The sequence below is a fragment of the Symphalangus syndactylus genome, chromosome X, assembly GCF_028878055.3.
Source record: "Symphalangus syndactylus isolate Jambi chromosome X, NHGRI_mSymSyn1-v2.1_pri, whole genome shotgun sequence".
Lineage (NCBI taxonomy): Eukaryota > Metazoa > Chordata > Mammalia > Primates > Hylobatidae > Symphalangus > Symphalangus syndactylus.
Window position 1 is genome coordinate 154,192,044 of NC_072447.2, and position 26,020 is coordinate 154,218,063.

Below are 26,020 nucleotides of genomic sequence, written 5' to 3' on the forward strand. Positions count from 1 at the left end.
AAAGGCAGACCCTGTGCCTCAAGGGTGTGGCTTGGGAAGGTGGGGTCCCTCTCCTTGCCCTCTCCCCAGCCTCCCATCCTGCACCAGTACCACTCCTTCATAGTAGCTGACCTGAGGCTACAAGGAGTGACAGGATGGAAGGGCAGTGGGGAAGATGCCTGAATTGTGATTTTAAATGATCATAGCCAGCATTTATTGAGCTCTTAGTGTATGCCGGGCCTTGTACATGCATTGACTGACACAACCCTCTCGAGAAACTTGTGATATGGGGTTTATAACTAACCCTAGTTTATAGCAGAGGCAAGCAAAGCCAGCAAAGGCATGGCATTTGACGAAGATCTCACAGAGAGGAAGTTCTGGCTCCATCATGTGAATCCGGGTCCGTCCTGATGGCCCCACCCCAGGCCATGCACCTAGCACTGCTGGTCCCTTCTGGGGAAGGGTGACTTTATGTTGGTTTTGTGTTGACTATAGATCCCTCCAGAATGCCCCCTTCCTCTCCCTGCCCTACTGGTAACCCTATTTGGGCAGGGACCATGTATAACTTTTCTCACCACTTCTGCCCTAGAACACAGCACGGTGCCTGGATCGCAGCTAAGTGTTCAATTTTTTAAAACGTGTGGACTGATTGTGTTCTACAATCGGAGCCCAAGCTCCATGCATTAGTTTGCTTGGGCTGCAAAACAAAATACTACAGGCTGGGGGGTTTAAACCACAGAAGATTTTCTCAAGGTTCTAGAGGCTGGAAGTCTGCAATCAAGGTGCTGACAGGGTTGATTTCTTTTGAGGCTTGCTTCCTTGGCTTGCCGACGGCCATCTTCTCCCTGTGGCTTCACAGTATTGTCCCTCTGTTCTTTTTGGTGCTCCTAATCTCCTCTTCCTATAAGGATGCCAGTCAGATTGGATTAGGTCCTACCCCACTGACCTCATTTCCACTTAATTACTCCTTAATTACTCCTACAGCCACATGTTGAGGTCCTGGGGGTTTCCAGTTTCAACATATGAATTTTAGGGGGACAAATTTTGGCTCATAATGCTCCACTCATGACGGGAAGACTCTGTTGCTCCTTCCTCCAACCTGAGCACATGATGCACATTCTGGAAAATCTTGAAGGGTGAACATCATAGCTTCTCCGAGATGCTGGCAAAGACAGAGGGGCACCTTGTCAGTCTCCAACCAGGCCCCAAAGCAGTTTCTTCCCTGCCAAGCTGGACAGACTTGGGACAGCTGCCAAAAGTCTCCACAGGGCAGGTGAGTTGGGAAAGGAGAAGTGGGCTTCAGAATGCTTCTTCCAGGGTTCTTCTGTGGGAAGTGATGTGAGAACCCAAAGCCTGAAGAATAGATACAACGTTGGTGCCCCACAGGTTGTTTTTATAGACAAAATATATTGTTTTGGGGAATCACAACACCACCAGCTCCAATGACATTAACTTTCAGCATTTTCTCTGAAGAGCTCAAACTGTGTGATGGGTTCAGTTTCACTAGGATTTCTGAGCGATAAAAATAGAGACTGGGTAACATTTCATATCAGGCTGGTTGCATGGGATCACAGGAGCCCAGTGGGTGGGCAATTGGTGGTGGCACTGCTGGGTCCTTGGGCTGATAGGACATATAGGGGTGGGTGCTGGCAGAGCATGGTGCTCCACAAGCTGGGGCATGTAGGTCCTGGCTGCCTGGAGCTCTGGGCATAGCTGGGTGGGGGAAACATCAGAACAGCTGTAGCAATAGTGCATGATGAACTTTATGCTAGGGGAAGTCCAGGGGGGTGGGGCTGGGGGCTTCCTGAGAAAGTCTTCCTGAGGAAGCCATGGCCAACCAAAGTGAAGGATGGGTAGGAATCAGCCAAGCAAAGACCATGGAAGACAATTGAGACAGGCAGAGGGGCAGCACGTGAAGAGGCCTGGAGTTCAGCAAGTCCATCTTGGTTTTAAGGAAACAGAAGACAGGGTAGCATGAGGGGAAAGACCTGTGCAAGATGAGATTTGCAAGATACATGGAGGTCAGCCTATGTGAGGCCCTTTAGGCAGTATTCAGGGCTGTAGTCTTTACCCTAGTGATAAGGGGAGGCCACCAAGGGGTGCCTTAAGGAGCAAGCGGGCATGGCCAGGCATGCTCTGCCAGCCACGTGGAAAACAGGCTGCAGGAGCTGAAGAATAAGAGAAGTCAGGGAGGTCAGGTTATTGCCATCGCCCAGGCAAGAGACAGCGATGGGATGGATGAGGCTGATGATGGAAGAGACAGAGAGAAATAGACTGTTGAGAAGGTTTTTACTCAAACTTTGATGGGCACAAGACCATCTGATTGTTTAGAATGCAGATCTCCAGACCCCACCCTCAGAGTCTGATACCTTGAGTCCAAGGTTGGGCCAGGCATGTGCATTGTGGCCAAATCACTCAGTTGATTCTTCTGCAGGGGATCTTTGGGTCACATTGGAAGAAACACTGAATTCTCTATTCAGGAGGCAGAACCACGCATGGTGACTGATTGCGTTGGGAAGGGGTAGTGAATAATCCCAGATGACTTTCAGGTTTAGGGGCTCAGATAGTAGAGTAGATGGTAGGGCCATTCCCTGGAAAGGGTCACAGTTGAGGAGGAGCAGGTTTAGGGGAGCAAAAGACCACAGGTTTGAGTTGACGTGTTGCATGTGTGGTGTATAGTGCATTTGAGTGTAGTTGAGGAGGGAGGCCTAGGCTGCAGCAGGAGAGATCAGAATTGCTTGAGGTCCCAGAAAGACAACAAGTGGTCTTGAGTGTAGACCTAATGGCCCAGGAGGGAGGCCAGACAGGTGGGAGGAAAAGCATTGGAGTATGGAGCCCTGAAAACCAAAGGACTACAGTGTTTCTAGAAGGAGACAGTGGACAATGATGTGAAATGCTTTCAAGAAGCCAAGGAAGATGACAGCCAAAGTGAACTCATTGTATGGAGCCATCAGGGGGTCATTGGTGACCTTGGCAAGGGGTGGTTTCAGTTCCATGGTGACTGAAGAAGCCAGACTAGAATGAGCAGTGGGATGCCTGGGAGGTAACAAGTGGAGACAGTGCATATGATGGAGGCAACACCTTCCAGGAGTTGAGAAAGTTTAGTGGCAAAAGACAAGATGCTAAGGGGGGATTGTTTTGTTTTTTAACATTCAGGTCATTCCAATCCAGCCACTATTTAGTGATCTTCTAATATGCCAGGAAGCACGCTAAGTGCTGAGGAGCCAGCAAACAAAGCAGACAAGGTCTCTGTTGGTCTCTGTCTTCTAAGAGTGAAGGGCAGGTCAGAGTAGAATAGGGGCTGGAGGAGGTTTTCTGAAATTCTGTGGAGCCACCTCCTCCTTGGGACTTCCTCTTGGTCTAGCGAGGACCCTGGAGTGTTAATGTGATGGCCTTGGTTTATCACTGAATCAGTGAACTGGGTCATATCTCAGCCCTCTCTTCCCTCCACTGTCCAGCTTTTCCATCTGTAAAATGGGGGCGTACTGGGAATAGTAACCACTTCATAGATGGGAGCACCTGTCATTAGCTTCCTGTCTGAAAAAAAACCCATGCAGCTTCTCAGGGCTGTGCTTCCCACCTTGGGCCTTCTTCCTCCTCTCCAACATCTTTCTCCAGCTTGGATGGGCAGCTGCTGCTTGTGTTTCGAGCAGGTCATTTGCTGAGGTTTTGTACCACATTTTCTACCTCTTCCTTTGGCCTCTGATTCTCCTGATTTTTACATACACATCACAATTCAGTCATTGGGCACAGAAACAATCAAAAGCAGATGCATTTTGATCTGAGGAGTCACCACACAGCGGAGGCCAAGGATTTTGTGAGGTCACCTTGCTCAACCCCCCTTCCTGAGGATCAAGAAAGAGACTCTTTCCCACCAGCTCCAAGGGATCTCTGGACACAACAGCAAAGTGCCCTAGCCTCTCAGCTGGGGGCAGGGTGACACTGGGCCACAGTGTGACAGATAGGCAGGAAAAAAACCCCTCTGGGTCTCTGAACCTGCTGCCAGCTTCTGGGGGAAGGATTTCTCGGGCCAGTGAAGAAAAAAGGAGAAGGCAGAAGAAGGAGCAGGCAGTGACAGCAACTGGCTGCTCTGGGAGGCAAATTTCCCCTCTTTCTGGGTGCTGTTCTTTGTCACATGCAGGGTGGTCCTGAGTTGTGTCTAGGGCAGTCAACCAACAGCAATTACCCTGAGCTCTTTGCAGCTCCACCTGAGCTGCTGAGAGAGCCTTCCCTTCTCAGGGAGAATCTCAAGGTGCTGTTCTGAAGGAACTCAGAGGCACAGCAGGATGATCTCTGGACCCCTAAGCCTGGAGGACTGGGTTGTTTGGGAACCACTTAGCATCTCAGCAACTGCAGTCCTACCTGCTGGTTTGAAAGCCAAGACTGACTCTGTGTCTGCATCTTTAACTTCCTTCTGCTGAAGCTGCTCCTCCCCCACCCCCCAGACTGTGCCAGAGTTTCCGCCCATGTAGGGAAGACGTTTCTACTGATCTGAGCCCCCTTGGGATGTAGCGAGCTGCCCCAGGAGGTGTGCAGTTAAGAGGCTACAGAGGCCGGGGACATTGCTTGAGACAGATCTCCCTTGGGCCCCTCCTTCTTAGGTTTGCCGAGCTACAGTGAACACCCACTACACCCCTGGACAGGCAGAGTGCAGCAGGGTTAAGGGCATGGCCGCCACACAAACAACTGCCTGCTACTGTTCCCACAGACAGATGGACTTCTTTCCTGTCCATTTGATTCTCTGTTCACTAGAGCATGAACTTCGTGAGGACAGGGACCTCGTCTCCATCCCCAGTGTCTAGCACACAGTCAATCTTGATTCAAGGCAGAAAGCTGGAAATCAAGGTGGCTCTGTCCCCATGGGAGTGGCCCTGCTACTTTTTATTTCCCTCTCTCTGCTCACAAGGTGGCCTTCCTTCCCTGGGCCAGCTATGGTCCCTGCAGTTTGACCCTGTGTCCTTCTGTCTGTCCTTCCTGCCTCTTTAAGGAGAGGCGGGAGAGATGCAAGACTCTGCTAGTCCCCTTTCCCCTTCCTCTCTGGCATAGGGAGGGCTTTGTGGCTCCAGGGATGACCTCAGTACCAGCTGCTTCCAGGAGCAGGAAGGAGAATTGTTTACAGGTCCATAAGGTTCATTAACAAGCCAAGAGGAAGCTCTCAGCTGCCTGGAAGATCCAGGTGCACCCATTTGCTCGGGTTTGGGGCTGTAGCTGCCTGAGACGGGGCTCTCAGCAGGGCTGGGAGATAGGAAGTCATCACACCCAATGGCTTTTTTACTTTCCTTCAAGACATTTGGCTTCAACGACCTCTTACATAAAGCCCCAATATAAGAAAGTGGTAAGAGCTGAGCTGCTCTGGATGAAGAACAGTAGAGTCTGCCTTGAAGCCCAGGCAGCCCCCACACATCTCCCTGAAACTTCCACCTGAAGACGGGAAACTGAGGCTCCAAGCAGGTGAAGCAACTTGCCTAAGATGTCCCAGTGGCAGGGTTCTGAGTCACTCACAGATGTGCTGAGTTTGGGCTAGGTTCCTGCCATCTCCTGCTGCAGCTTGCAAGGGAGGTGGGAGCAGGGGGCAGACAGAGCTGCGACCCTGAGCCGCTGGGAACTGGAGCAGAGTGCTCAGCTGACTGAACAGCTGGAAGAAGCTAGTGGTTAGAAGGCACTGTTGGAGGCAGATGATCAGGCTGGCTGGGGGCAGGCAGAGAAGACAGACAGACAGACACAAGGGCAGATGGACAGGTAGGCAAGCAGCAGCCTGAGTTGGACACCTGCTCCGTGGGTGGGTGGATGCCCTGTAGGTTTCAGCAAAAGCCTGGATGCAATTAACTTTATTTGTTTGCTCCCCAGTGGTGGCTCTGTGCTCACGATCCCCCTTAGGGAAAAAGATGATACGTTTCCTTTGGAGATACTTAGCTTGAAAGGAGGGAGAGTTTTTGTCTTATTCTTTTCTGTTAATAAAATAGCTCTTATTTTAATAAAGATCCAAGCCCTCCAGCAGACAGTTCACGGGAAAGAAATACAGAAGATCAATAAACATACGAAAAATTGCTCAGGATTATTCATAATTAAAGTAATATAAATTAAAGCAACAATGAGATAGATATCATTTTTCACCCATTATGCCTTTTAAATTGTTGCATAATATTTCTGTTGATCAGACTGGGAAGGAGCACGGACTTTCTTCTAGGTGAGGCTGCACAATTGGAGGCTCCGTTGACAATATTGGTCCATATAGGTCAAAATCATCAACACACATACCCTAGAACCCCACAATTCCACTTATAGGCAGCTTCTGTGCAAACACATTTACATATGTGTGCAGAGAGACGTGTTCAGGAATGCTCAGTGCTACACCGTTTCTAAAAGTAGAAAAGCTCTAGACACCCAAAACATCCATGAGCAAGTCAATAAGGAGCAAGGGGAGGCAGCTGTGTAGGGAAGTGCTCTGCCGGGCTGAGAAGAAATGAGGTAGATTTGTTCTCACACGGAGAGATTCCCCAAGGCACGTGGTTCACTTGAAAAAATAAGTTGCAGAATATGGCACACACCTCAGATGTAAGATCTCATTTGTGTAAAACACTGAACACTGAAAACATATAGACACACATACAAGCCAGGTATGTTCTGGACCCTTCCTTCCCCTATGAAGAAGCATCTGTCGAACCTTTGGGTGAGCAGAGCCTTCCACTGGAGTGTTAGGGCTCTGCAGCCTGTTGTATACACTTGGCCATGTGCCATCTTCCTGGACCCAGGCACCGTGTAAGACTTGAAAGTTCTCCCTCTGTATCCCAGGTGCTCTAGTCCTTCGGGCCCCTGAGGTTAGCACCCATACTTTGGGGTAGGGGGCTTTTCAGAATGGTTGGAGTACGAATTTAGGGCCATTTCAAAAGGAGATTACCATGTAGATTATAATTATGAAATTATAATTAGCTAGCATGCTGAGACAAGTTCAAAGGCACACAACAAACTCTCGTCACCTTCAAGTTGTCCTTGGCACTCAATCCAAGAAAGGAAGGCATGCTAAGGGGGTGAGATGCTGGGGTTTTTGAGTGGCACTGGGGGTTCAGGGATTGGGAAGGAATTCTCCCACCCTCTTTGCTTGGCTTTAGGTGGTGGATTCCTATGCCACCAGGGGGCAGTGCCTCCAATGTGCACCTGGACCCTGTGCTCCTGTGCCCAAGAAGCCCCACCAGGGCCAGTTGATAGCTAGACAGAAATCTGGCCTCCATATCCCGAGGCCCTGTGGCAAGCCAGTGCCTACACTGCTCTAGCTTTGCTGACTTCTGAGTGCTCCTCACAATCCAGCCACTCTGAAGGGAGGCTTGTCCATGGGGGAGACTGACACCAAAAGAAGCGAGAAACTTGTCCAAGGTAAAATCTTGAGGTCATAGTGAGATAAGATTGTCAGATAGAATACAGGATATGCAGCTAAATTTCAATGTCAAATCAATCCATGAATCATTTTTTTAGTGTAAATATGTCCCAAAAGTTAGTGTACAAGAGAGAATACTTACACTACAAATGTAGTATAAGCACAGATGTGTTGTTTATCTGAAATTTAAATGTACTTTGTACCTGTATTCTCATTTGCTCAATCTGGCTGGGCTTCCCAGGCTCCTGAATCCCACTGAGCTGAGCACACTCAGCAGTTTCTCTGCTCCCAAGGTGGCCCTCCAGAAAGCTCAAATTTCATCACAGCTGCTCCACTGGATCTGGGAAGGGCTTCTTTTCGGCCCCCAGGAAGGCAGGCAGGGCCTATATCAGCTCTGGTTCCCAAGAGCTCGGCCCCAGCGCTGGACAGGTGAGGTGGGGGCAGGGGACAGGCAGCCTCAGACCATGCCGCCCTCTTTCAGCTACTCCTGGCCCCTTCCTTTCCACTCTCTCTCCTCCCTTCCTTCCTTCCTCCCTCCCTCCCTTCCTTCCCTTCCTCCCTTCCTCTTTTCCTTCTTCCTTCCTCCTCTTCCTCCCACCTGGCCCAGGGGCTCTGGGGGAAGAAGAGGCTATTTGTAAAAGGAACTTTATATAAACCTGTCCTGATTCCTTTTACAAATAGCCTCCTATTCCTCCAGGGGCTCTAGGGTTGTTTCCTAGAATGAAGGGTTCACCGTAGTTAGCTGTAGCAATCAGGGTTTTCCAGAGAAACAGAACTGATAGGATGTATATATGTATGTATGTATGTACATATCTGCATATGCACAAGTATATAGAAATTTATTTTAAGAAATTGGCTTATGCGATTGTGGGGCTGACAAGTCTGAAATGTGCAAGGCAGCCCGGCAGGCTGGCAACTCAAGGAAGAGTTGACATTGCAGTCCTGGGGTAGAAACCTCAGTCTTTGCTCTTCAGGCCTCTCAGCTGATTGTGTGAGGCCAACTCACATCATCGAGGATGGGTCTCTACTCTACTTCAAGTCCACTGGTTGTAGATGCCAACCACAGCTACAAAATGCCTCCACAGCAACACCTAGACTAGTGTTTGATGGAGTCACTGGGGACTAGAACCTGGCCAGGTGACACATAAACCTGACCGTCACAGTGGTCTAATCAGTAGGGAAGCTGAGGGAGAATTGGGACTTAGAAGGTGCAGGGCCTGAGGCCCCTGGGGGTTCTAGTGGCTGCAGTCAGGTCCCACCTCTCTTACCCTTCTCTCCCTTTGTTCTCATGGCTCCTGCCTAGGCTGACCTACTTCAGGAAAAGGCTACCTCCCGTGTCTGGGGACTCTGGATGGGGGAGGTAGGATACGCTCTCCAGAGAATCCCTTCTGAAGGTGTGGTATGGCCTGGATTGCTAGGACCTAACTCTGTTGTGGCCACTGCTGGCTCTCGGACCCTGTGCCAATCCCTGTTTCTTCATAGAAATGATGGAGGGTGGACCCCACCCTTCTCCCCATGGGCTAAATATGGAAATTCATGAGCCAGAGCAGTTCTCACAGGCAAAGGCACGGAATTGTATCTCTTCTCCTAAGTTGCTTACAGAGTAGCAGAGGAGAAGGCCACGGACCTAGCCAGCAAGATACAATAGAAACAGAAAGTGCTGTGTCCAAGGCCTCAGCATAGAGAGGGAATCTCACTCCACCCCCAGGTCTGACTATATCTTCCTTGAGCTCCTGTTTCCGGAAGAGGTGATTTTCTGAGTGTGACTCCTCTGTTCCTGGCGCCCTGTGCATCCTTAGCCATAGCTTACAAGAGAACAGCTGGTTGCGATGGCAGGAGGCCCTCCCAACGCCACGGTGGAGATGGAAATATCCCTGACAGAAGAACTGAATCATGGACGCCAAGGGCAAAACCAAGAGCACCTGGTGATAGCAGGTGAGGATCCCCTAAAATACCCCTAGGCTACAGCCAACTGTGTAGATACGTGTCTACACCTGTGCATGTGTGTGCTGGAAAAGGTGCATGTGTGCATGGAAGTGTTTGCACATCTGTGTGTTGGGCGGGCTTCGAGGATTTGTGGGTTGATGGTAAGGGAGATAGGGGAAAAGGGATAGATGATGTGAACATTTTGCCCTGGGAGGGAGGAAGATGGGAACGACATGTGTAGTCCCTCTGTCTTCCCCTTGTCCAAGCCACCACAGTGTCTGTTGCAAAATACTCAGGGGGCTCAAATTATGAGACCAGAGATCAATTCTCTCTCCGAATCCTCTAATTCATTTTCCTGCCATTTGGAGGAAAATCCAAATTCCATTATCTATGAGATTGTATCAGCCTCCTCAAAACATTTCATGCTATGATATAGACAGAAAATACCATTTCTATAGCACACAAAGGGATCCAGATCACATTGCATTTATGTTTGTTCTTACAATGCTCCAAGCCTGCTTCTTCCCCAAAGACCTTGCATTTGCTGTTTCCTCTTCCTGGAATGCTCTTTCCCTCAATTTCCCAGGGCTGGGTCCTTTTTTTCCTTCAGGTCCCCACCTCAATTGTTGTCTCCTACTTTTCTAGGAGGAGCCCTTTCCTTCCACTATGTTACCCTGTTTTGATCATTTATGGAGCCTGCATCTCTCTGTCTGCATTTGCAAAGATAGATTACTTTCTGTTTTACACTTGTCATTCCCCCTTATACACAAACAGATGGTCAGTTCCTTGATAGCTGGGATCTTGTTCTTGGTCATTGCTCTCTAGGTTACTGGAGAGTAACCTAGTCTCGAGCTCAGCCCTCAGGAAATTCTTGTTTAACTTTTGAACAGATGAACAAACTGAGACCTGGGATCAGCTGATGGACAGTGGTTAATGGGTGCTGAGTGATTCCCAAGACAGCTGAAGACTCTGTCTTCCTTTTGGTGTGTTTTGTGCCCAAGAAACCCTGGTACAACTTCTATGGGTGCTCCTGGGGCCTCTGTTCTTCTCTCTAGAAATGATGGAGCATGGATCTCGGTCCCGGGGTGCCTCCCAGAAGAGGCAGAAGTTGGAACAAAAAGCTGCTGGCTCTGCTTCAGCCAAACGAGTTTGGAATATGACTGCCACGCGACCCAAGAGAATGGTACTGTATGGGGTCCCCAGCACATGGTGGCCAGGTTGGGGTTGGGAGTACTGGTTGTAGGGGCTCTAGCCTGACCAGGTCAGGCAGGGCTAGATGTTGACTTGTGAGGAGGAGGAAGCTCCTGTGTTCCAAGCTGGCAAATGAGGACAGGAAGGTCCAATTAAAGGTCAGGGTCATCCTTTCCTATGCTGGGGGTTCAACCTTGGGAGTTCAGAATGCCTGAAACAAATATTGCATGAGGAGTACCTAAATACTTTACTCTGTAAATCTATTGTGTGAAATAATGCTTTCCTGTATTTAAAATTATGTCTGTGGTGTGTGTGTGTGTGTGTGTGTGTGTGTGCCTGTATACACACAATAAGTCAGGTGAGGCTCCTATGCTTTCTGGCTGTTAAGAAATGCAGTCAAGTGGCCTGGCATGGTGGCTCATGCCTGTAATCTCAGCACTCTGAGAGGAGGAGGTGGACGGATCACTTGAGGCCAGGAGTTCGAGAACAGTCTGGCCCACATGGTGAAACCCCGTCTCTACTAAAAATACAAAAATTAGCTGGGCATGGTGGCACATGCCTGTAATCCCAGCTACTCAGGAGGCTGAGGCATGAGAATCACTTGAACCTAGCAGGCAGAGGTTGCAGTGAGCTGAGATCATGCCACTGCACTCCAGCCTGGGCAACAGAGTGAGACTCTGTCAAGAAAGAAAGAAAGAAAGAGAGAGAGAGGAAGGAAGGAAGGAAGGAAGGAAGGAAGGAAGGAAGGAAGGAAGGAAGGAAGGAAGGAAGGAAGGGAGAAAAGAAAGGAAAAGGAAAGAAGAAAGAAAGAAAGAAAGAAAGAAAGAAAGAAAGAAAGAAAGAAAGAAGAAAGAAAGAGAAAGAAGAAAGAAATCCAGTCAAGTGAATCTGACCATTTTGTAGCCAATCCTTTTAAGCTACATTCAATATGGGTGAAGGAATGTTCTAGAACAAATAGTGGCTATACTGTTGCAAATGATATTGGCAAAACACAGTCATTTTGGAGGGGCAGGGAAACCTGACTATTCTACAGAATTAAGTGAGTCCCACAGTTCTGTATCCAATCATTTTAGCTAGCTACATTCACTGTGGGTAAGGGAAGGTTTTAGAAAAATTGTGGTTATGCTGTTGCAAAGGCTGCTGGGAAAAGGAAACAAGATTGGAGAGGGAGGAAGGCCTGACTGCTCCAGGAAATCATGTGAGTCCCACAGTTCTGTAGCCAATTCTTTAAGCTACATTCATTGTGGGTGTTGAATGTTCTAGAAAAATGCTGGCCACATTGTTGCAAAGGATACTGAGCCATTTTGGAGAGGAGGTAGACCTGACTGTTTTAAGGAATCACGAATCCCATCATTCTGTAGCCAATGCTTTTCACCACATTCAGATGGATGAGGGAAAATTTTAGAAAATGGTGGTTTTACTGTTACCACAGTGAAGTTTGAGAGTTACTGGGGGGCAATAAGGTTGGAGAGGGAGGGAGACTTGATTGCTGAAATGATTTATTGGGTGGCCCCAGTGAAGAATGAGAAAAAAAAGCTTCCAGGTTAGAGGTTTCCTGGGAATAAAAATAAGTCAAATATTGAGTTGACTTTTTGTGTCCAAAGACAGAAGCCAAATCAAGTTGCTCCAGGAGGTCAGCCGCCTGTAAACCACTAACGTCCCTGAGACTAGGGGAGATACAATCTCTGGTTTAATTAAAGTTGACTATGAGGGCTAGAGGTAGACTGTTTGAAAATATAGACATTATATTGAATTTATAAATTAAATTTAGAAATTTAGAATTAGGAAATCTAATTTACTACTTGTATTTATTCATTCATTCATTCATTCCTTTATTTTTGAATAAAACAGTTAATGGAACTGCCTCTAGGAGAGCCATAATATGCAAGGGTGAGAAAAGTTAATAATGCTATCCTGCTGACTTGGAAAAAAGTAGTGTGCCTTTAAAATTACATGGAAATTAAAATAACATTTTTTGAAATGATTAACAGAGAGAAGTTGGGACTTGGTATGTCAACAACAAACTATGTTATCTGAAACAAACAAACAAATTCCAGCCATCAGCCATCCATCCTTATTTTTTGCCTTCAAATCTCTCAAAAATTTTTTTTGTCCTTCTGATTCCAATTTATAGGAAAATCCAGCAGTGATCTGAAAACTTTTCCAAGAGACATCATTGATCAAATTACAGTCATGGAGTCTCCCTAATACCCATTATCTTTTTAATGCAATTTTTGAAGTATCTTAAGGAAATAAAATATTGTGACCGTGAACTACGGTTCATAAAAAAGTTGCACCAATATCTGTGTGCTCCTCTTGAGAAAGATTAGTTATGCATCACTGCAACAAACAGAGTGCAGTGGCAAAGTTCCTATGAAAATCCGTTACACAGAAATTGATCCACCTTCAGTTTGATGTTGTTACTTCAGAACAGAAGAGGGCTGCAGATATTTCTCAGGTGACAGGTGAGCCTTGGTTGTCTATTTTTTTGTAAGAATGAGGCAAATAGAAGAGCTAACCCAGTACTGCGTGCGCCTCAGTCAGGCCTCTCAAATGACAGGCTCTACTTCAGCAGGGTGAGTGGGTAAGGAACTGGCTGTCACGTGCGGCACCCTGAACCCTGCCAGAATGAAGACGGTTTTATTTTGTGTCACTTTCACCCCAGCTTTCTTATTCATTTGGTTCAGGTTTTGGCTTGGTGGTAAGTGCCTGGCTGCCAGCCAGGAGTGAGAAGTGTGGATGACTGCTTCATACATAGATCATTAGTTAAAGGCCCTGTTTTCCTCCCTCCCCTCCTTTCTTGTGATATGCCGCCATTGTCCTTGCACGTCTAAGTCCTCTCTGGATGCTGCTGGTGGGGGCCTCCTTTGTCAGCTGAGTCCCATCTGCTTCCCATCCACACTGAGGCCTAGTTCCTCCATGGACACTTCCTGGATTCCAGAATTTTATTGAATTCTTTCATTAGCTGATGCCTCTTGTGCTGTCTTCTTTCTTACGGGTTTATACTGTTTTACTGTCTTCACTGGCACTTAGTGGAGCCTTAACAGGAAGGAGTGTTAAATATGAGGGACATCATAGTGTAATGGCTAAGAGTATAACCTCTGGACTGAAATGTCCTGGGATCAAATTACTGCTCTGCTACTTACTAGCTGTGTGACTTGCACAAGTTAATTAACCTCTCTGTGTTTCAGTTTCCCCTACTTTCAAAATGGGATGATAATGATACCATTTCACAGGGTTGCGATGAGGAATCAATCACTTACTATTGGTAAGGGCTTAGAGGATGGCATGGTCCCTGGCATGTGGTGTGTGTTAAATAAGCAGCTTGTGAAATATTTCATCTTGAACTGGAAACCTAGAACTATGATTTGAGCCCAGGCAGGTCTGGCACCCAAAGCCACACTCTGTTCCTCTATTCCCCACTGACTCTTCAAAGGCATCAGATATCCCTGGCCCAAGGGCTCTGGGCCAGAGATGTACATGCTAGGGAGTTGTTGGCAGATGGATAAAAATGAAAGCCACAGGGATGGCTGGCTGGGCTTATCCAGAGGAGTTGGTGGTTTCCCAGTAGCCAGGGTTCTAGCCTTAGCCCTGACATTTACCGTGCATCCTCGGAAAGTAAAGGCATCTCGCCAGGCCTCAATGGCCTGGGCTGCCAATCAAGGTTTTACGTTCTCCTTCAGTAGGTTGCTCAGCCTCTCAGCTAATACCTGCATGTGAAAGTTCTTGCAGAGGACAGGGACCCCTGTTACTGCTCTTCTTTTGCCACAGCCTGCCTGGAGGACCAAGAGCTCCTGAGGAGCATGGTGCGGGTGGGGTGGTGGCCAGCAGCCTGTGTGGGCTTCCTAAGCTTTCCTAGTGGCCTGAAGCTGCCAGCCCTTGATTCCAGAGACCAGGCACCATGTGACTCCCCATGGGGTGCACCATTGGTTCTGGGCAAACTGGAGAAGCCACTCATGTGGGGTTGGGCAGGCTACTTTACTGATCATTCCTTTCTTCAGGGGTCCCAGCTGCCAAAGCCCAGAATGCTGAGAGAATCAGGCCATGGGGATGCCCATCTCCAGGAGTACGCTGGCAATTTCCAAGGCATACGTTTCCATTATGATCGGTAAGAGCTGAGGGTCTGTGGGCCCTGGCTGCTCAGACAGGGCCCAGAGTGGGGCAGAGGGGCTAGTGAGCAGCCTGGCCAGGATGAGGGCCTGGAATGCCTCCCCGTCAGAGACCATGAGTACCCTGGCTCCCTGCCCATTTGGGGCATCCCAGTGCTCTGCGGCCTAGCCGAGTTGGGCTGGACTGGGCTGGGCCAGGCTGGCTCAGGCTAGCTCAGGCTGACTCCCAGCCCTCAAGGCCCTAGGCCCTCTTTACCATGGAAGAGGACTGGAGGCTGATAGAGTCACTGTCCAAGAAGATCCCGACCTTACCTGCTTCACCTCACTGCCTTCTTGTGCTCCCTGCCAGGTCCTGCCAGGGACCACCAGCAGTTTTGACCGTCTGTCTTTTTTCTCTCCCAGCAACCCAGGGACAGATGCAGTGGCGCAGACTAGCCTGGAAGAGCTCAATGTACTGGAGATGGAAGTCATGAGAAGACAGGTGAGGAGGGACCCAATTGGTGGGTGCAAGCAGAAAATCACAGTGCCTTGGAGTAGGCAGGGCTCAAGAGCTGGGGTCCTGTAGCCCCTTACAGTCATCTTTCCCTTTAGCGCTAGAGGTGGGGCAGATTCCCTTCCTCTTCCTCCTCATCCCCATGGCTCTGACACCCCGCGTAGATGTCCAATCTCAAACCTACTGCTGTCCCTGAGATGCTGGTAGGGAACAGGGGCAGATGAAAGGTGGAGGAAGAGGGAACATACAAGGATAAGGGTTCTATGTGCAGAGAGAGAGTGATACCTAAGGGTCTGAGAGAGGGGTCGCCTTTGTTCAAACCAAACCCAGACCTTCTTAGGAGGAGACCCTTCCTTCCTTGGCTCCCCGGCGCAGCTGGAATGGGCTGGTCTCTTCCAGAGAAGGGAAGTGAACATCAAGGGAGAAGGCAAAAGTGGGGCCTGCAGACGTAGCAGCCAGGTCTTTGGTCCCGCGGACCTGGCCCAGCCCCCTGCTTCTCACTAGGGGCGCTCCCCGCTCCACCGCCAAAGGGCAATCAAGCCCCTTCTTGCTCTAACTTTATGCTTTTCCCGTGGCTGTGCTGTGGGCTTCTGGAGAAGAGCCTCGCTCAGCAGCCCTGCCTTTGACTCCTCTGCAGCTGTATGCAGTCAACCGGCGTCTGCGCGCCCTGGAGGAGCAGGGCGCCACCTGGCGCCAGAGGGAGACCCTGATCATCGCCGTGCTGGTGTCGGCCAGCATTGCCAGCATGTGGCTGTGGATGAACCAGTGATCGCCCCAGCGCGGCCTCCGTATTGGAGCCCTCCCTGCTTCCCCTTCTTTCTTTCCTCTTTCCCCAGGCCGCCATTGCCCATGCCCCTTTCATCTCCCAGCAGCCCTCAGGCAGCGTCAGGATCATTTTCAACTCTGGTTAGGCCTCCTACCTGGGGAGGCCAGGTCACTGCATTGGGAGGTCCTGGCTGCTGCGAAGGTGGAGGAGGACTGCGTGGGCTGAGATGCCACCCTTTGAAGGGTGAAGAGCATGGCGGCATCTGGGCCCCACAGTAACACCTAGTGGCAACCTTGCCTTCCTGACCTCAGCGGCCCTTCTGTTCCATCCTCTGTGGGCAGGGGTGTGGCTTTGTTTTCCTCCCTTGTTTGCTTCCACCTCGTGCACAGCGCTCTGCACAGACAGCATGCTCAATAAAAGTTCAGCCATAGCAGCAAAACCCTGTGGCTGAGGTTCCTGTGTCCAACACTCATTTGGGGCAACAGTGGGGGTGGGGTGCACTGGGAAACAACAGCTCCTCTTCACAAAGACCTTGTGGCTGGGACTGAGCCTCTGCCATTGCCCCAGGGGCCCTGGTTCCCTCCTCCCTTTCACCTCCCCCGCCTCACTGTCCCCAGCCCCAGCTTTGCAAAGTTCTTCCTGTTGGGCTCACGCAAACCAGTGCTTGTGGGGGTGTGGTTCTGGGAGCATGTCGGCGCTGTGTTGCAGGGATGCAATCAGAGGAAATCTCCTGAAAGGGACCAGAAACCTCATTTACGCAAGAGGAAATTGAATTCCAGAGAGAGGAAACATGCCCCTGGGTCATCCAGTGAGACAGGGCCTCGATGTGAGTTCTCTGGCGTGAGTTATCCTGAGTCCTACGCTAGGGCTTGGCCTGCCTCCTGCAGACAAGACTCACTGGAGATGAGGTCCTGCCTCAGTTCTGGAGGCCGAACAGGAGCTACACATATCCCTCACCCTACCCACCACACACTCTGGGTCCACAGCCCGTGAAGCACACCTCAGAAGGGGTGAATAGCTGGGTTGTCCAGTGGGGCTGAGCCTGAGAGGTGGAGACTGTTGCCTGCCATGTGGGGGCCTGACTGCAGTGCAGATGTGCCTGGCTGCAGGAGGCCTGCGGAAGAGCTGCAACCCCCTTCCCTGGGACCAAGGGCTCAACACACGTCTCTGACCCAGAACTTTCTCATTGGCTTTAGTTGCTAAGTGCACTTTCCCTAATCCCCCAAATCTGTCAAGGATTCTCCATCTATAAAGATTGGGAAGTGTGTTAGTCACTAGGTATGAAATGAACGTATGTGTCTGTGTATGTGAGAGAGAGACAGAGAAGAGACAGGGAGAGGATGGTGGGCGAAGAGAGAAGAAAGGATGGAGGAAGGGAGAGGCAGAGAGAGAGATACAGTCAGAGATACAGAGCGGCAGAGGGAGGGAAGTTAGAGTAGAGAGAGAGAGAGAGAGAAGCTTGGGTCCCAGAGTCTGCTCTGCCCCTGCTCCACCTCTTTCTCTCTGGTCCTCAGTGGGCTCCTACACAATGAGGGGGTTCTTCCACGCCTGACACTCTAGGGCTTGCAATACTTCTAAGATGAGGATGCAGGGCCTCCTGTCGGCACTGTGGGACACGAGGCACATGGCCCCTGGAGCCTGGGTCCCGCTCAAAGCAGAGAAAAGGATACCTAGGAAAGAAACAGTTGGGAGATTCTCTCTCTGGTCCCAGAGCACAGAGGTAATCAAGTGCCGCAGGAAGCCCCTCCGCAGAATGGGGAAACAGCAGCACCCAGATATGAGTACTTCTGGCCAGGAGAGCCAAGAGGCCCAGGGAGTACCAGGGGTGTTCCCTGTCCTCTGCAAATGGGCCCTGGGGCCCCAGGAGTCACCCATGGGCTAGATGGAAGACTGGGGGACCTCCTTGCAGGCCGCCCCTCCCCTTCCTGCAGCTTCAGGACAGACCAGGACCCAAGATACAGAGGAATATTAAGGGAAGCAGGGAGATGGAGCAGGGGCAGCACGTGCAGCTTCTTGTCATCAGCCCAGTGCTCCCACTGCCATGAGTCCAGCCTTCACACTGTCTACCCCGGGCTGCCCCTTTCTCCTGCCCCAGTCAGGCCCCACAGGGAAGCTCAGAGGAAGAGGAGGCTGCAGCCGGGAAGGGCTGGGTCTGCCCTTTGGGACCTGAGTGTTTGTGAGCCTGCACAGACGTGGACATGTTTGCAGAAAAAGTCTGGCTGAAAATATGTTGTGAAACAAGGGTTCACCCTTGGGAGCAATTTAGTTGAGTTGCAAACAAACAGCATGGCAATGCCCTGGAGGAACGTCTCCTGAGCCAGGTGAGCTCATAAGGAGTCCGTGGCTGGGCCTCCACCCTGCCTTTCTGTGTGACCATTTGGCTGGTTCCCAGCAGGGCTGGGGGCCAGTTCCTAGAAGTGCATTCCTGCTCTATCTCTAGAACTCCCTGCCCCACCTAGAAGACCTCAGGAAGCTCCTGAGAGGAGCTGGAGTCAGAGCTGCCCAGTCTGGGCCCCTCTGCAATGTTCCTTAAGGGGCGTGGGGACCATATTGTGGGGGCTGGCACATCTGTGATTCCCAAGCCCCTGGGAGACCCAGGGAGGCTCGGGGGCAGAGTGCCAGGAGGCAAGTTGGCACCTCCTGCCTGGCCCTCTGGCTCTGACCCACCTAGAGCATTTGCCCATCTGATTGCATTTCTCTGCCAACCTGTCCTTGCCTTGCCCAACCTCTCCGCCCTGAGCCCAGGCCTTCCTCCAGCAAGCCATGAACTTCCCCCTAGCGAAGCAGGATGCTGTGGGTGAATGAAGGAGGGAAGGAACTCATTCTTACTTGGGGGTGGGGGAGGGGATTCTCCTGGCGTGCTGTTTTTCTCTAGTCTGTGAAGCTTCCCAGGGGCTGCCCAGGCTTAGTATTAGAGGGGTACACATCAGTCCTCCACTGGATCAGTAGCTTCTTGAGGGCACAATCTTGCCTGCATTGTCTTCTGCACTCCTGGAACAAGGAAAGGACTGGCAGGATGGCCTCTGATTAGGGTCCCCAGAGATTGATTCTAGCCCTGGTCTTCCCCTCCTGGCCTTTAGGGTGTGCCTTCTGTTGAAAACCTTTCCCCACCAAAGGAAGCCAATTCTATTCTTTGCTTCCTACGGCACACCTACTCTGTGCCATACACGTTGCATCTTAAAAATGTTTAATTACACAAGTTGTGCATGAATACATTCTCCCCGAAAAGGCAAACATTGCAGGCCTAGCTAACACAGTCCCTTGCACCCCAAATGCCAAGTCCCTCCACTGAAGTATTTCCCATGGTTTGGTTGGTGCGTATCCTTGCGAACTCTCCATGCTGTTCCACGCAGATTATGCGCACCTGTATGTACCCCAGGCTTTGCACGCAGGATGTCATTTAAGCCCGTCCTAGCAGCCCCTGAGGGAGTGGCTTGTCTTCCCAGCTGGCTGTGCAGGTGGGCAAAGCTTTAATCCTCCATTTGTGTAGTTCCCTGCCCTGCCAAGTGGGCCCCTGGCCCCCCGCCAGTCCTAGGCAAAAGCTGAAACTCAATATTCCAGTTCTTTTGTCACAGGCCGTCTTCCTGGCAGCTGGTGGGAGGTGGGAAGAGGAAGGTGGGCATGTGAGGAGGGGTACATGAGGGTGCATGGAGGGGACTCTGGTGTACCCAGGAGCAGCCTGAAATCCCGGCTTCTTGGAAAGGAGCCCAAAGCTCACTGCCCCAAGGGTCTTGCCTTGTTTCCCTTCCCTAACCCCAACCCTTCTTGGAGGCCAAGTCCAGGGGACCTGGCAGAGAAGGTATGGATTTTCCCCTCAGGCCAGCCCTACCCCAGGTACCTCTTCTCTCAGATTTCTCCCTGGCTTGACCTCAGGTCAGGTGGACTGGCTGAGACTGTGCCAAGTCCTGGAGGCAAGTACACCAGGGCTGTGAGCTGGTGGGGCTGAATCTCCAGATACAAAGCTCTGAGCATGCTCCATGCAAGCGAGGGCTCCTCAGGGAGCTTGGGCGGGGCTGGCTCCTGGATCTGGGCAGGCAAGCAGCTTCCACAGCCAGGCAGCCCAGCATCGAGCCCTCGCCTGCCAGCAGCCTGGGGTGTACAGTGCCCACAGACAGGCCAGCTTCTCCAGTGGGCAGGCGACACCCTGGGGCAGCGTCTTGAGTTTGCCTTAGCCATGGGCATGAGCTCTTCTCGGCCTCTGCCAGCTTCCCCTGTTGGCCTCAGGCAGGGTGGGGCAGCTCTCTGACCCCGAGGCTGCAGCTAAGTTGTCAGGGGCTCCAGGGCCCTGCTGGCCTGAGGGGCAGGAATGGCAGGAGATCTCTGTTAGCTCCAGATGCTGATGAGCCCCAGCGGTTTGTCTCTGACTGGAGGTTGTGCAGAAGGACCAACGGATGCTGACTGGCCAGGACAGCCCCTGCCTCTGAAGCCATCTGATTGGTGAGGAAAGCGGCTGACCTTGGGCTGATACCTCTCTGTGACCACAGGCCAGTTGCCTCCATGGGGTACAGAACTGGAGTCCGTGAAAAGTGTGTGGGCCCCAGAACCTGGCTTGACATGGGTCTTCATACGCGTGATCTGCCGAGGGAGCTGAGGAAAGTGGCTGTGTTGGGAAACTTTGTCCCCTGTTAAAGCAGCCAAATAAATTATTTGGGGCTCTAGGAGGGTGGAGGCACTGAGTGTCACACAAAGCTTGTCCTGAAGCAGCTGGGACTTTGTCCTTTCCTAGGAGAGTGGCAGGGAGGGTTGCTGGAGAAGATTTGGAGCAGAGGGACTGAGGGCCTGCCGGACAGGCAAGCTTCAGTGGGAGGAAGGGGGGACCCGTGGGCCTTCACTGCCTGCCTGACTCCGAGCATTTCTGGGCCCCTCAGCCTCAGAGCCCGGGCAGTGTTCACTTGGAGCCTGTGGCTCTCTGCATATGAGTAGCAGTGGAGGTAGGGGTGTGGGTTATGTGGGCTTCTCCCAGGAACCATGCTGGGATTGCAGCCTTTGCTTTTGGCTCTTTGAACTGCCCCCTGACCTCTTTCGGAGACCCTTAGAGGGGAGCACCCACTTCAGGCCTCTCAGGCTTGGGAGCCAGCCACTCTGCCATTTGGGGAAATGCATGTGGGGTGAAGCCCTTGGAGCTTCTGGCTGAGGGAAGATTCTGGAGCCAGGCAGCAGGCCTGGGGCGGAGATAGGCTTCCAGGGCTGCTTCAGGCCTGGTATCCCGTTTGGGCCCCCAGCTGAGCTTGCGTCCATCTCAGCTTGAGCCCGGAGTAGCAAGTGTAGGCTCCGTCCATGTGAGGCTGTGACCATAGGAGGCAGCTGGTATCGGAGCAGCCTCATCTCTAGACATCCTGCCAGTAGCTGGGTCCCTGGGCCCCTCTTTCTGCATAGCTGGGCCCCCTCCAACTGCTCCTTAGTACCACTCATCAGTGACCACCTTCTCCAGAGGGAGGGACACTAGTGCTTGGACTGGACACATGCATGTGGCAGACAGAATATGTACCTGGTTGGTCTGCAGGTGTCACGGTGGCCACAAAACTACCAAGACCAGCCCTGGCCACACCCCCACTAAGCTCCAACACAAAATGGCCCCACAGGAGATGAGGCTGCAGAGATGGGTCTAGCGACAACCTGAAGGAGTTTGAAAGCCTGAGTGCAGAGTTTGGAATGCACTATTTAGATGATCCTTCCATCCATCCGACAAATACCAGACATGATCCCTAATCCTGGGATGCAGCAGAGAACAAGAAAGTCTGTAGTTCATTGTCAGGAGATGGTAAATCTATGATACAAATAAAGTGGGGGAAAAGTGAACATGAAACAAGGTAGATTTGGGAGAATCGTTCATTCACTCATTTACTTGCCAAATATATATCAAGCACTTATTACGTGCTTACCATTGGGCTCGGCTCGCAGATTAATGACTAAAAAAATTAGATGAGTCCTTGCCACATAAAGTTTATTTCTAGAGTGCGGTCTTCTTTCCATGGGTTTTCAGAGGAGCAACAGACAGGACCAGGTATAGTCCTATGGAACTCACCCTGGTGGTGTGGAAGATAAAGGAAAGGAAGAGCTGGGATCTGAAGACAGAGAAACAGTGAGACTGTCACAGAGTCTGGGCAAGGCCCAGGGCAGCAGCAGTCAGAATGGATGGAGAAGAAGGTGCTGGAGAGAGATTCCAGCAGAATAACAAATATGATTTGGGGAGCGGGTGCGAGGTATCAAGGATGACTCCTAGGTTTCTGAATTAAGCACATGTGGGGCAAGATGTGCCTTTCTCCAGAGAAGGCGCTGGGGACAGAGGAGCTGGGGCGGAGGGGCAGAAGTTCATGTGTTTGAACATATTGGTTCCAGGGGCCCAGTGTCTTCCTCTAGGAGACAGAGTTGGCCCATGGGCACCTGAAGATGTGGAGCTCAGGAGGGGCTTCTCAGTGAGGACAGGAGCATTTAGGGAGATGAGCTACAATCACTAGGGTCCAGCCTGTCTTGGGCGGCCTTCTAGGAGGAGCTTCCCCTGGGGTATGGACTGTATGCGGCTGATGCCAGGTATATTGCCGCAGCCCCATCTTTGTCTGTAAAGAGACGAAGCCTCCCTTGGCAAAGCAGCCCAACCATGGTAAGTTTGGCATAGTGGTGTCCACACTAGAGATTGTAGCCCCTTCTCAAGGTAGTGATCAACCGCGCTGGCCTGCCAAGCCTCTTGGGCAAAGCCCTGCCTCTTACGTATCCTTCTGGAGATTTTATTCATTCAACAAGTGGTTCTCAAGGACCTAGTTCATGAAGCTGCTGTGCTGGAGCCTGAACTCAGGGAGGCTGAGGTGGCTCAGACTCAAAGGCCCACTATCTGCCTAGTGAGTGCCCGGCATGCTCTCTACCTCCGGCTCCTGCAGCTCACCCTATCACAGCTGGGCCCCTCCCACTGCCCCTCCTGAGCCTGGGCACAGGGGGTCATGGCAGCTTCAGCTCCACACTCAAAAGTCAGCCCAGGAGCCTGCTGCTTCCAGTGCAATTCTGACCATACCTCTCTTAGGACTTGTGCACTTCTGGCTCATTTTACCTTCCAAGCTGGCCCTGTGACTGAGTGTGCTTTTGGAACCAAATTGCTTAGGTATGAATCTGTGCAACGGGGATAAGAATAGTGTCGACTTTGTCAGGTTGTCATGAGGTTTAAATGAATTAACTTACGTCAAGTACTTAGCACAAGGGAGCTGCTCCATGAATGAGAACCTGCCCCTGAATCACCACATTCCAGCTTCCTGTCAGGGATACCCACTGCTTCCTCTGGGACTTCGCTATTGCTGCTCACCCACACACCTCCCTGCTTCTCTGCCTGTCTGTCCTACCACCCTGCCCCCCATGATGTCTATGACTCTCCCCTGTACCATTCTCTGCCTGCCACCCAAGACTTTTGCCACTGCAATGGAAAATATCTGATATTAAAACATCCCAGATATTGACCATCTGGGGGACTCGTTTCTGGCTAAGACGTGTAGTAGTCTGACTCTCTAGGCTGTCAACCATGGAAAAGATCCCTTCCCAGTATCAGTGGAAAAACTTTGGCTTGACCCGGTATTAAGTTGAACCTGAAACCAAAATGGGCTGGATTTTTGTTGCTGTTGTTGTTTTAAATTAAAGTTTAAAGTAATATTTTATTTTATTATATAGCCTTATAACCTCCCTTCCCGATTACAGACATCACACATTACAATACAGAATATATTGGACACTATAAAAAATATACAAAAGAAACCAATTTCCCCACACCCTCAGAATTGAGAAATAAAGTCTTGATCTTGTGAGTTTATGTATCTATGTGTGAATATATGTTGCACATGCATGCATGGAAATTATTAACATAACAGAACATTCCATTTCGAAACCTGGTTTCCCCCTGACAAGAAGCAGTCTTTCACAATAGCAATACCATTTTAAGGGCTGCATAGCATTCCACCCTATGGTCTTGGTTCACTCGGTTAACTGATTAATTCATTAAGGTATACGTCACTGTGACTAGCATCCTTGCACCTGTATTTTTGTGATTTTACTGTTTTTATTTTTTTCAATATATTGATTTGTAAGATCTCTGTTTATAAGAAAATCAATCTTTTTCTTTCTCTGTCAGATATTTTGTTCAGTTTATTGCATTCTTTTAAATGTTGGGTTTAATGTGCATCTATGTTCAATGTTTTCTTTCATGGTATTGTCTTTCGAACTCAATAGTATATAAAATGTTTCCTACAGTTTCATCATCATAGTTTTGTTGTTTACATTAAATTTTTTTGTTGATACATAGAGATTATAAATATTTATGTGGTACACGTGATATTCTGCTGCATGCATACAATGTGTAATAATCAAATATGGGTAACTGGGGTACTCATAATCTCAAACATGTATCATTTCTTGTGTCGGGACTATTTTAAATCTTCTCTTTTAGCAGTTTTGAAATATACTGTGAATTATTAACCATAGTCTATTTAAAACATTTCTTTTTATTCCCAGTACACATGCACTTCATGGATTTGTCTTGCTTATTGCGCTGACTGAGGAATCCAGCACAGTATTGTTGAGAAATGGTGATCGTTTACATACTTTTAAAAATTCCTTTTAAAAGAGATCGCAGTGGCGCGATCTCAGCTCACTGCAACCTCCACCTCCCACATTCAAGCGATTCTCGTGCCTCAGCCTCCCAAGTAGCTGGGATTACAGACGCCTGCCACCACGCCCAGCTCATTTTTGTATTTTTAGTAGAGATGGGGTTTTGCCACATTGGCCAGGCTGGTCTCAAACTGCTGGCCTCAAGTGATCCACCTGCCCCAGCCTCCCAAAGTGCTGGGATTAGAGGCGTGAGCCACCGTGCCCTACCTAGAATTCCCAATCCCATGAAAAAGGAAAACAATTTCTTAATATTGAAATAGATTATAATGTATATATAATATATTTATATATTATATATCTATTTCTATGTATATATTAGGAATAGAAAGAAAGTCCTTTCTATTTCTAATTTCCTAAGATATTTAATATATACATATGTAACAAACCTGCACGTTGTGCACATGTACCCTAAAACTTAAAGTATAAAAAAAAACCTCTCCCTTTATGGCTTTAGAAAATTGCCCAAGAAAATAAAAAGGTAAATAAGTTCTGAATTTTGCTCAATATTTTTTCTATACCAATTGGGGTGATGTAATTTTTTCTGCTTTAACTAGATCAAGTATTTTAATTATATTGATTGAATCCTTTAAGTCCTTATTGAGCTTCTTCTGCTTTTCTGTCAAGGATGAGCTGGGTTGTATGAGAAGCTGGGACGTCTGGTTACTTAGAGAAACCGGTTTCATAAGCCACTCCCTCACCAACCCCACTCCCCAGGAAGACCTCCTGCATCTATTCTCCCCTGCTCACTGCTTCAGGCTCAGCACTTCCCTTTTCTGAGCTCTGTCTTCTGAAATTCCTCAGAACTTCACCAAGATCTAGCCTTTATGTCTTTTTCCCTCTCTCTCCCTCTCTTCCTTCCTTCCACCAACATGTATGCAATGCTTTTCAGGAGCCAGCCTCTGTGCGGTGCAGGGATGTAGTGGACAAGAACACAGACACTGATGCCTGCCCTCAGGCAGTACACATTCTAGCGCAGGCAGTATTGGCAAGAAGGGTGGCAGAGTCTGAACACAGGCTTCACCCTAGGACCCGGGAAACTTGGCAGAAAGCTGTGGACAGGGAGAAGGAGCCTGGGCGTGCTCTTCAGGGAGAAGTTAGAATGGCAAGCCACCCTGGAAGCCAGCAGTTGAGGGTCTGAAGGCCCAGTCAGTCACAAATGTCTATCTGTCAAAGGGCCGATGGTGGCGATGAATAGTGTGACTTGAGGCAAGATGAGCTGCAGCTTTCTAAGGGCAGCCAGAGAGTAATGTCCAGTTGGAAGTCGGAAGGAAAGCCTGAAGCTTAGCAGAGAGGTCTTGTTGTCACCTGTACCTTTGTTAATGGATATTAGATGCCATCCATACTTTTGTGATTCAGTGCATAATGTGTCTTCTTTCTCGGGCAACTTTTACGATTTCCCTATTATCAGTGGATGTGGGTGTGGGGAAAAGAAAGAGAGATCAGATTGTTACTGTGTCTGTGTAGAAAGAAGTAGACATAGGAGACTCCATTTTGTTCTGTACTAAGAGAAATTCTTCTGCCTTGAGATGCTGTTAATCTGT

At 49.8% G+C, this 26,020-nt stretch overlaps 1 protein-coding gene across 1 annotated transcript; it reads left to right on the top strand.

Moving 5' to 3' along the window:
• Positions 1-8,995: 8,995 nt before the first annotated feature.
• On the top strand, positions 8,996-16,275 carry FATE1 (fetal and adult testis expressed 1). The gene is made up of 5 exons (XM_055268360.2): positions 8,996-9,286; positions 10,333-10,460; positions 14,470-14,576; positions 14,980-15,058; positions 15,708-16,275. Exons 1-5 carry the CDS (start codon positions 9,181-9,183, stop codon positions 15,837-15,839), a joined length of 552 nt encoding a protein of 183 aa, XP_055124335.1. The 5' UTR covers positions 8,996-9,180; the 3' UTR covers positions 15,840-16,275.
• The last annotated feature ends 9,745 nt before the right edge of the window (positions 16,276-26,020 follow it).